Source organism: Cryptotermes secundus, unplaced genomic scaffold, assembly GCF_002891405.2.
Source record: "Cryptotermes secundus unplaced genomic scaffold, Csec_1.0 scaffold776, whole genome shotgun sequence".
In the NCBI taxonomy this organism is placed as follows: domain Eukaryota; kingdom Metazoa; phylum Arthropoda; class Insecta; order Blattodea; family Kalotermitidae; genus Cryptotermes; species Cryptotermes secundus.
In genome coordinates, this window is record NW_019742976.1 from 21,388 (window position 1) to 33,073 (window position 11,686).

An 11,686-nucleotide genomic window follows, 5' to 3' on the forward strand; every position below is an offset into this window, starting at 1 on the left:
AAATTTCACGCACACTCTTTGTTCCTTCTGGTCGGCCATCTCACTAATCGCCAAAGGGTTGAAACAGGAACGCACACAACAGAGCACCACAGACAAACCACTTAACTCAGACTGACGCCAGCTCACTAACAGTCGCGGGAGACCCCCAGCTAACACCACCTAGCAGCACAACTCGTAACTACAAAGCATGTGCGCGCAACAGGTCGGTTCCAGTTATTTTTGGGTCCCCCTTCGTATTGTATTTGACTTGTTTCATACCCTATGGTGTCTACCTGTATCTGGATTTACGGAACATAAATAAATTGAACAATTGATTCTTAACAACTGTAGGCTTATTTGTATTTACGAGTTAAGCTTAGAAGTTTAATTGGATTCATGAAAAGCAGTAAACAACATAAGTTTTACAAAGTTGGGTGAGGTCGAATGAGATACACTGTTGATAACTTATGACTCAGTAAAAGTACAGATAAAATTGATATTGTGTCTTAATCTCTGTTTTAGAATGCTCGCTGGCAGCATGGAAAGCTGAACAGTTTGCTGCAGAAATGAAAATGTATTCACAACCAATACATTGCCTTGAGGATGGAAGTTATGATCCACTGCAATGCAGTACTGATAGGTGTAGATGTCTTCAGGCAAGATCAAATGTACCTGATGCTGATCATGGCATTCTTGAAATTAACATTATGGAAGATAACCCAGCATGCTGTAAGCATGTGTATTTTAGTTAACATATTTTTACTGTAATAAGTTTGTTGAATGTGGTGGACAGATATTTTAACTTTTTAGCATAATTTGAAATGTTGAATCTCAGGTATTTCTTGGGCTATAACATGTAAATCAATGGGATAAACACTAACAGGCATGTAGTTTGTGGGAGTAGGTGCAAATGCTGTGGTGCAACCTACTGCCACCAATTTAAAGACAGGAGACTCTTCACACTTCTACCCTAATGATGGAGGCAGTCGACTGTTCCAAAACATTTGTACCTATTTAGTGAACTACACATGGCACTACATCCTAGAAGACAGTCATGGTATTCATCACCATGGAAATCTAAAATCTCAGTCATGTACTTGTTGAGTACAGTATAATGAAAAAGAATGAAGTTATATCTGGCCACTGACTTGAATTTTTCTGTATTGATAATAATATTTTTCACTCTTAAAACATGTGCTTCTGAACACAAACTAATGTGATATTGTAAGACCCGGTATATGGATCACATCATTAGGGAGGCCATTGAGATTGAACTCCATCCCAACAGTGAACAGAGATGTGGGGTTTTGTCTCAGCAAGTCATGGAAGCCTCTCATCTGTTCCCTCAAGAAACCCCCAGGACATGACGTCGGATCCATGAGGCCATGCAACTCCATGCCCAACACGCATAGCAACCCCCAAGCTCAAGGGTTAATGCCCTCCCGTTAACCTTGCCTTTCTCCCCAAACACAATATTCTATACCTGCTCTAGCCTGCTACCTGCTGGCCCAACCTACCCAGACCCTTCCCCTCTCCTCTCTACTGAGTTCCCATGTTGCCCCCCTCTCTCTTCCCTCCCTACTCGCACCAGTTGTGCGCTTGCAGATTTTCTTCTTTTTTTCTTCTACCCTGAAGATGGAAGTGATACGTTCCTTCGAATAGTCGGTTAACACAATATCTGCATGGCACCGCATCCCAGAAGACTGTTCTCTTTAATGTGTTATTGTACTCTTACAATGGCAAATGATGTGTTACTTAAATAAAATGATTCATTTTAGCATATGAACCTTAAATGTTCACGTTTCCTCATATTACTTTCCAAATGTTAGAGTTTTTTATTGGTTATGATCTTCAGAATGAAAACCAAATCATCTAATTCTTTAAAAAATTATTTGTGGAGAAAAACAGATATATTTGTGGTATGTACCATTATATAAGGATGCATTTTCTTCTAAAACCATCATAAAACTGCAGTATAGTTATTTTTGTTGTAGTTTTCCAGCAGTTTTATCGAGAACTGTAAATGGTGTTGGTGTTTCAGTTGACCCCAACATTCATCAGAAAGGCAAGTATAAGAGAGAATGTGAGGAGAAAGCATTTAAAATTATGCAAGACAAAGAACAACTGCTGTCTGAAGGCATCCTCCCTATGGGACTGCGCATACCAGACTGCCAGTATGATGGCCGGTATAACAGAGTTATGGTCACAGACACAGAGTGAGTAACAGTGACAATAGCATTACTGAAAATTGATGTTAACATTCAATCCTCTCCAGTTTTGCCCAGTAGCGCCTTACCATTTCTCCATCAACTTATCTGCATCTACAGACATTTAACCTGCACATCTGTGTGTCTGTATCTACCACCCTTAATTCATCTATATAATTACACTATAACCTGCCTTACTACCAATCTACCTGTTGTAGGAAATCACCTCTTTTGAACTACTTCCTTAAATAACAATAATACTTTCAACACAAAGGAAGAATGATGAATATGCTGGAAAGTTACCATATATAGAAGCACACAAGGAAGGATTACAATTAAACAAAGCTTTAATTGAACCATATATTTGAAATTATTACCAAAAATTGGTAAAACTATAAGTTCTCCATGCCCAGTAACCAATTCACCTGATGATGACCAGTGAGATGGTCAAAACATGTAGTGATTTTTAATAAGTAGTTAAATGGATATACATTTTTAGAGTTGTGTGGACGGAACACAGCAATTAGATTAGGTGGCTTATGCAACAGGATGCACTCTATGAAGATTCTAAGAAATTGTTCATTGCAAAAAAATGTGTACTTGATTTAAAATATAAATCTCATTAATGACTACATCTTTTGTGTAAAATGTTTCTAATTGAACGAGTATTTAATGAAATAGAATGAAACACATTTTATGACTCATTACAGTGTTTAATTATTGTTTATTAATAGTTTTGCAACAGCAAATTTGTAACTCCAATAAGTGAATATGGAGACCAATGAGATATGTAAAATTTCAGAGAAAATACACAAAAAAATGCATGTAATTCAGTGGAGTGCAGTGCTTGACTCAAGTCCAGTGTAAAGAATATAAGATTTACGATATTTTTCTTCCTGACTCAACAGGAAGATCTGCATAGATCCGGATGGAAACAGTCTAGGTTATACTGTACTGCGTAACGATACATTATCTGATGGGATGGACTGCAGTAAGTAAAATATATATGTATTTTCCATACATCCAGGACTCAGTTCTATGGTGGAAGGGGAGAGAATAATTTGATTCCTGACTTATTTGACATAACATCATTATATTTCATTTTGGAGTAACAGTGTAGAGATGAGATTTTTTAAAATGTGTCAAGTTATATTCATGTTTGTTTTCTGGATAACCAAAGATGTGTCTTTCTAGAATCTTGAAATTAGATCATAAAGATTGCTGCCTTCTGGGATACGTTGCTGCGTAGAGCGGTAGATACCAATGTTCTAGAGAAGGATGAAGGTGGCAGGTTCATCCAAAAGTTGGTATTCATCTATCAAAGTACACGGTCTGATATCCCAGAAGACTAATCGTCACATTTACTGCCATGAGGACAGCATATCTCACAAGATATGCTATAGTTTGGTATGAATTCAGTTGATTCTTCCATGGGCCCCGGTGCATCTAAGTGGTGAAGTGTTTACTATGTGAGGTGTTTTTGTGTTTGGTGATTGCTACTTTTGTTTAAAAATTGTCACATTATTCAGTGGGATGAGGAATCTTTTACTGTGTTTTATCATATTGTCACGTGTTGGGTGTATAACATGACAAATACCTTCACGCCATATTGTATATAGCGAATTTTATTTCACACTCACTCTTTCAATCACACAATTTACGATCTCACAATTACTGCTATCTGCAGTATTACAATTACTTGGCCTGCGAATGCTAGGCTACAACTGACTGGTTGACTGACTCCCTGGCTAACTCGTAACTCTCCGCTGGCTAGATTCCAACTGTCTTCGGCGACGGCTACATTTCGACTTGCTCCTTAGGCAGTGCAGTTCTCTTATAGAACCTCAGCCAGACAACAGGAAACGCCTCGCTTCCTTGTTGCCTAGTCGCCGTGTTTGCCGATAGCCTAGCAACACTGTTGGGAGTTGTTTACGGCTACATAGCAACTGCGGCGTCCCGTGTTACGTAATGGGTACCGCTGTTTACTCGCTTTGCATAGCGACCAGCATGCTTGGACTCAGCTCACTTCGGCTCCGCTCGGCACGTCACCGCTGGAGGGGGGGGCGTCCTCCNAGCGCAACACGTCACACTGCTCCCTCCTTAAGGCTGTTCATCCCAAACAGCCTAACGGTGCTCCTCCGTTCCTTTTCTTTCCAGGATCTGCTTTCTGCATCTCCTGGTATTTCGGCTACTCCTCGCAGCGACTGTTCTCCGGCCATTACAACTGCTCCCCTCTTAAGATCAGCTTGTCTCGAGCGGTTTCCTGCTAGCTTGCCAGAAGATCAGGTTGTATCACATTCATTCGTCGCACATTCACGCTTGCTCGGGAGGCCGGTACTTCTACGTTACCAGCTCCTCCTGTGTGCTATTCAATTTTTTCATTTTGGAGGGGGTCGATCCCTCCACAGTGTCCAGTTTTTAATGTTCGTATCTGCTGGGATTCCGTGCAGCACGTCTGCTTGTGCACTTGCACATGCCTCGAAATTTCCTTTCACAACAAGTCCTTCTTGTGCTTGCTTGGACACATCTTTATGATGGCTTGTGCATGACTCTAACTGATCTCCCTGGAGTCTGGGTCTCTTGCGCTGTGTCACATTTGCACAGCTAGTCTTATTTCTTTCAGCAGCCAATTCGTGCCACGGTCCACACTTTCCTTGGGTCCAAGATTTCCTGAAGACGTTACTCTTGCGCCATGCCACTATTGCACGGCGGGACACCATCCTGCAGGCAGCGGCCAACTTCATCCGGGATCCACAGATTCCTTGGGTTAGTTCCAGTGGCTCTCCACGTCACCCTGCAGCTTGCTTCTTGCCCCTATACCGCTTCTTCCGTCCTTTGACCAGTTTCACTACGACATCTTCATTGGGGACTTCTCGTCATTGGACCACCTCAGGTTTCCTGTCCACTGAGGTCGGCTCTTTGTCTTCTAGACGTGCTTCCATCTCTTGGCAGGCCATCGTCTCTTTTCTGGTATCCGTTGTTTCTTCGGGTTCTATGACCGGTATCACTGTGGGGACCTCTTCTTGTTCTGCCGCCACAGGTTTCCTGTCCACTGAGGCTGGCTTTTCTTCTTGTAGACGTGGCTCCATCTCTTGGCAGGCCATAGTCTCTTCCTCTATTTTGGGTTTACATGCGTACACCATCTCCATGTGGCTGGTGCCCATTTTTTCTCGCATGGCTTCCATCCGTGCTTGGATAGCTCTTGTTTCTGCGGCCGTCTCTTCTTGCCAGGCGTCTAATTTTGCCATCATTTGTTATTGGCCAGCTCTGATTTCCTTGAGCAGCATTTCCATCATCTGCTGTGAGAACATTTTCTTATCTTGTGTGGTTTTCGTGTGTGTAAGTTTGTAAACCAATTCTGACACCAGTGTAACTTGTTTCACTACTGAAGATGCCGTTCGGATTGTTAACTGGTTTATTTAACAACCTACAAGTCTCAGCTACAATTAATTACAACAATGTTATGGGTTTACACACTTTAGAACCCTACAGACAAATCTCTTCACACTATCACGATTCACTCATTACAACTGAACTCGGTGACTACTACAATTCAACTCGCTTCGTAGGCTGCTCACTTTTAACTTCATAGGCTGCTGCCTTGAGGACTGTCTTCGGCGGCTGTGTAGTTCCCTTATGAACCCTCAGCCGGACAACGGGAAACGCCTCGCTTCCTTGTTCCCTAGTCGCCGTGTTTGCCGATAGTCTAGCAACGCTGTTGGGAGTTGTTTACGACTACATATCAACTGCAGCGTCCCGTGTTACATAATGGGTACCGCTGTTTACTCGCTTTGCCTAGCAACCACTGTTTACTCCCTTTGCATAGCGACCAGTGTGCTTGGACTCAGCTCACTTCAGCTCCGTTCGGTACGTCACTTCTGGCGGGGGGGGGGGGGGGGGGGGGGTCCTCCATAGCGCAGCATGTCACACTACAAGTATGTTAATTCGTTATTCATTACTGTCTTTGTATTTTCACGCTTTAATGACTACACACAGGGTTTGGATTGGTCATTGGATTTACTGGACCCTTAAGACTCATAACTACAGGTAATTATGGCTCTCAACAGTGGTTATTCCTCTGTTTCCATGTTCTTGCCCTTGTTGGATGGTGACTGTCTCACAAATAACTCGACTGCAATTCATGGCCTCACTGGCTATCCCTGGCTCTCACTCATGATGGAAACACCCTATTGTTGCATACATATCCATTTTTGGTGACACGTGTTTATCGCGCAGTTTCCTAGCAACAGCCGTCTCCTATGGCTCCACTATTCTGCCTTTTAGATGTCATGTCACAGTATTTTAGTGTGCAAATTAGATATATTTGTAGAAGAAATCAAAGTAATTACCAGGCTAATTTATAAAGGTTTTCTGAGTGAAATATACATCAGCTTTTACTCTATCAAGAACTTTCTCTTCTATTCATTTACATTATTATCCAATATTATCCACTAACCATACAGTGTCCAATTCTCTGATATATTGGGTTTTTGGACTTTATCCATCGTCCTGGTTTTTAAGATAACTAATTATTAACTTATTAGTTATCTACAAAACCAGGACAATGGATAAAGTCCAAAAACCCAATATATCAGTGTGTTATACACCATCGTCAGAATCCTATAGTAACTAAGTGTCCAATTCTGTTAAGTATTTATGTTTGAATGTAATAGTAATATTGTATTATGTGTTCTGAAATTCAGAACATGGTTAAATAAAATTCGACATATTGCTATCATATGGCAGTTATACGAGTAGCTTCAGTTATGTCATTACTAACAATCTCATTAGCAAACATAAAGAAGAATTTATTGAAATCACTGCTGTAGGAGTTTGGACAAGAGAGCTACTGAGAAATCTGTAAGGTCAGAGCTCTTGTGAGAGTGGGGATTAAGGGTTAATTATACAAGTTAAACAAAACAAGAAACTTGAATATTTTTGTAGACAAATCCAAGATCCATTTTGTCGTAATTATCAGGAACATGAGAAATGGGAACCAGAAGTGTTGTTGTTGACAGCGATGACAGCCATAAAGTGACAATGACAAATGATTGCAGTAGTAGTAATATTGACAGCACATATAATGACAATGTAGACTAGGATAGAACAGTTACAACAAGAATAAGATAGATTTGGGGGGGGGNTGAATGTGACAAAGAATTTTCATGCTCATTCTTTCCTCGTTCATGCCCATGCTAGTCATAATTCATAAGTACTATTAATTTATTTTATGTAACTCAATTTATATATGGACTTGAAGGTAAAACACAGTTTCTCAAATGCTCAAGAAACAAAGAGGTTACATTCATCTGATCTGTGTAATAAATGTTTTTTTCTCTCTCCCTGTGTTATCAGACTGTGCCAGAACAAGATTTTTGATGGAACGTCAGGGCCTGACAGAGTTGCCAACTTGCTGTGCCAATGGAAATTTCAGAAGAAAGCAGTGTCGCCGAGGGCTTTGTTATTGTGTTGACTGCAATGGCAACCAGGAAGGAAAGGAAACAGACAGTGCACAGTGCGATGATTCCTGTACCATATGTTCAAAGTCAAAACAAAAACTGAAGAATGAACAGAGTTCTATATACAAGTGGGAAACACAGAGCAAGGAAATATTCCCATATTTTTAATTAATAGTTAAATGTGTTTATGACATGTTTCTAGGACTCTGTGCATTTAGACCTGTTTGGATTTGTAGGTGAAGTAATTGTAATTAATCAGAAAGCAGTATAAAACACAGAGCTACAATGAATTCTTAATTATTCATGACTGCGTTTGGAAGAGAAATACATGGTATATAAAAGTACAGGGGAAACAATAAAGAGAACGTGACAAAATATTTTCTTTAGTTTGAGCTGTGATTTTCCTTATTACATCAATTTAAAGTATGGCTGAATAGCCTCTGTTTTCCACATGAGTTTATCTGCCTATAGTGATGAAAGAATACTAAGAACAGCTATAATCTCCAGTTGTAGCACATCTGTCTCATGGCTGGTAAGAATTCCATATCTAAGGAATGCCAGTAAGGTAGAGTGATATATAAGGAAGGAGAAGAACAGGCAGACTGGAATATGTGGATGATCCAGAGTTACTCGTATATCCTTGAATAACCAAGAGTGCAAATGTGAGTACTTGAGCATCAGTTTATCTTTTTCTTGTCTTCAGAGATCAGGCAATTTGATGCAAGTACTAATATCGAGATACTCTTTGTAATCTTTCTTTGGTTTTACCCTTAATTTTTTCCTCTAGGTTTATAATTTCATCTCATCTTCAGCCACCTGTCTACACATGCTCTTTCTACATTTTTCTATATGTATTAATAAAACTACTAACGTTTTCCACACATGCCAGTACTTTGTTTCATGTATATCAAGCTACTAATCTTAATAAATATCACTTTTGCTGCTTCTTTACTTAACTTTGTGTCTCGCTGCTCACATTAATGTTTCACTCTCATATTTTAACACTATGTGGGATGTTGATGCTGGGAGAGACAACCACATAAAACAATAGCAAATGTTTATTGTTGTTAGCATGAATATTACAGATGAACAGCAAAGTAGAGAGTGCCTGATGAATGCTGGCAAAAACTCCCTTCATACCTAGGAAGCCTGAGCTAGTGACGGCGGTGATATGGTTGTCCCTCAAAAGGGTCATTTGTTGGAAGTCGGGCATGCCTGCTGGATGCCGGGTGAAGCTCATGTCACAGTGGGCTAGCCAGTGCTAATATCGGCATTCTTCCTTGCAGCAGGCCCAGACTGCAAGTCAGTGCACCTGCAGAATGCTGTGTGAAGTTCTTGCAGTAGCAGGCTAGCTTGTGCTAGTGGCAGTGAGGCCAGCTGTCCAGTGAAGCTCCTGCCACGGCTGACTGGCCTTATGAGCAATGGCTGCAGCACTGCTACTAGTAGACCTACTATTGCGGTGTTCTCTTGATGCAAGCGTAGTTGTGACTGATGATAGCATGCCAGAGGTCCATGTTTTTATACTTTGGTCGCTAGGTGGTGCATGGACCAATGGGTGTTGGAGTTGCCATGATGAGCGGTGACTGGGTAGTGCTTGCTACACTGTGGAAGGCTCCCACAACTGTGGAGTGATATCTGGCGAACGAGGTGGCCAGGGAATTGTCAAAATTGTCAAAAATTGTATATGACCACTGTGAATGAATACAGGAGATAGCTTTATGTACCTGAGTTGCTCAGTTGGTAAGGTGACTGGTTTTGAGCTGCATGGTTAAGGTTCAGTGGCTGAGAAAGGCTAGGATTATCTCTTTGTGAGAGGGTCCAGACTGGCTCTGGTGCCTACCTATCCTCCTATTGGATTTGTACTGATGACATTTTTCCTTTGGGATGAGTGGCTGCAAGATGAAGATGACCACTCACTGCTATCTACTTCAAGTGTTACAGTATTTTATATGTTTACTTAGTAATTAAAAGAGAGACTTAAATGTTTTTCTCGACTCAACATGAATTTTTTCTTCTTTTGGCTCCTTATGTGCAGAAATTTCATACCTTTAACTCATTTCAGGTCCTGTTAAACTTGTAAGTTTAGAAAACAGTGCCCATATTCTCTGAGCTTTCCATTCTATTCATATAAATGAAATAATTTTCCTGTACCATACTTGAATCTAAGTACTGTGCAAGTGTTATTATTCTAGCATAAATTATTTTGAAGCTAATGCTTGGGTTATGAAGTAAACAAAATTATGAAGCTTGATGTGAAGTTAACACCAACATTGATAAAGAGAACTGACAAATATGAAGTAGACAACTGAATTCACCTCAGGCAAATCAATGTTTACTGTGTGTGAAATCATGAATAATATTGAAGTTCAAACTCTTTTAAGACAGATATTTAACAAATGAAGGTAATGACACCTACTTGTTATAGCATTATAGGTTTTTTAATACTAATAGGCAAATTAAACTCTGAATTTACATCTCTATACGAGGGGGTACCCAAAAGAAACCGAACTTATTTTTTTTTAAACTTAGTTATTCAAATTTTAAGCAAAAACCTTCAATCCCCTTCAAAGTACTCTCCACTTACACTAATACATTTGTCTAGTCTTTTATTCCATTTTTCAAAACATTGTCTAAACTCATCTTTTGAGATGCTTGACAGCGCCTCCGTCGTTTTTTCCTTTNGAGCCGTGGAAGGACGACCAGAACGAGGTTTGTCATCAATTGACATTTCACCATTTTTGAAATGGGAAAACCACTCAAACACTTGAGTTTTCCCCATAGCATCGTCCTTGTATGCCGTTTTTAACATTTCAAGAGTTTCTGTTCCACTTTTCCCGAGCAAAAAGCAGAATTTCACCACCGCATGCTGTTCACGAAAATCAGCCATTGCAAAAACGACGATCATACAAAACAGTTGTCACTATAAACTCTGCCGAAACTAGTCCTTAACTTCTGAAGCAACGGTAGTCGGCTTATCGACTCAGGAATGTTAGCTTGCGCTCATAGCGGCAAAACGCGGTACTACAAAAGCTCTGCCCACAAAAAAAATAGTTCAGTTTCTTTTGGGTACCCCATCGTATACTTGGTGGGTTGTACGTAGCGCATTCAAGTTCTAAGGTCTCCGATTTTTTTCTCACACAATAATCATACAAAAAATGTGAAACTTCTGTCACTTTTCAATGTAATCTCCCTGCAGCCGTACACATTTTTCAGAACGTTCACGCCATGATTCCATGGCCGCTGTGAACGCTTCTGTAGGAGTCTGTTTTGACGGTTTTGACCACTGGAAAATCGCTGATGCAATAGCGGCACGACTGGTGAATGTGCGACCACGGAGAGTGTCTTTCATCGTTGGGAAAAGGCAAAAATCGCTAGGAGCCAGGTCAGGTGAGTAGGGAGCATGAGAAACCACTTCAAGGTTTCCCGATGCTCTGGTGCATTGTCCTGGTGAAAGAGCACGCGTGCAGCCTTTTCCAGCCATTTTCTCGCAGTGCTGGAAGGAGCTTGTTCTTCAAAACATCTCGGTAGGATACACCTGTCACCGTAGTATCCTTTGGAACGCAGTGAGTAAGGATTACGCCATCGCTGTCCCAAAACTGGCCACCATCATTTTTTCAGCACTGGCGCTTACCTGAAATTTTTTGGTTGCGGTGAGTCTGTGTGCTTCCACTGAGCTGACTGGCGCTTCATTTCAGGATTGAAAAACGGCATCCATGTCTCATCCATTGTCACAACTGATGAAAAGAAAGTCCCATTCATGCCTTCATCAGGTGTCAACATCGCCTGACAAATTGCCATGCGCGTAGCCTTGTGGTCGTCCACCAGCATTCGTGGCAGCCACCTGGAGGACACTTGCCGCATTCGCAGGTCTTCATGCAGGATTGTGTGCACAGATCCCATGGAAATGCCAACTTTGGAGGCGATCCTCCAAAACAACTTTCTCAACTCGCTCGATCATGTTGTCAGACAGGCTGGTGTGAGGCCGAGATTGTTTTGGTTCATTGTCACATGACGTTCGGCCTTCTTTGAACTGTCGCACCC

The 11,686-nt window shown here is 41.0% G+C and overlaps 1 protein-coding gene across 2 annotated transcripts in view; it reads left to right on the forward strand.

Annotated features, from left to right (window-relative positions):
• LOC111873657 overlaps positions 1 to 10,172 on the forward strand; it is a gene marked incomplete at its 5' end in the record, with an annotated part of 27,433 nt that extends 17,261 nt beyond the window's left edge. The window contains 4 exon segments of one of the 2 annotated variants that reach the window (XM_023868563.2): positions 502 to 708; positions 2,021 to 2,195; positions 3,095 to 3,177; positions 7,542 to 10,172. In XM_023868563.2, the coding sequence (XP_023724331.2) occupies positions 502 to 708; positions 2,021 to 2,195; positions 3,095 to 3,177; positions 7,542 to 7,813 (737 nt within the window). 2 annotated transcript variants of the gene reach the window in all.
• Between the last annotated feature and the right edge of the window lie 1,514 nt (positions 10,173 to 11,686).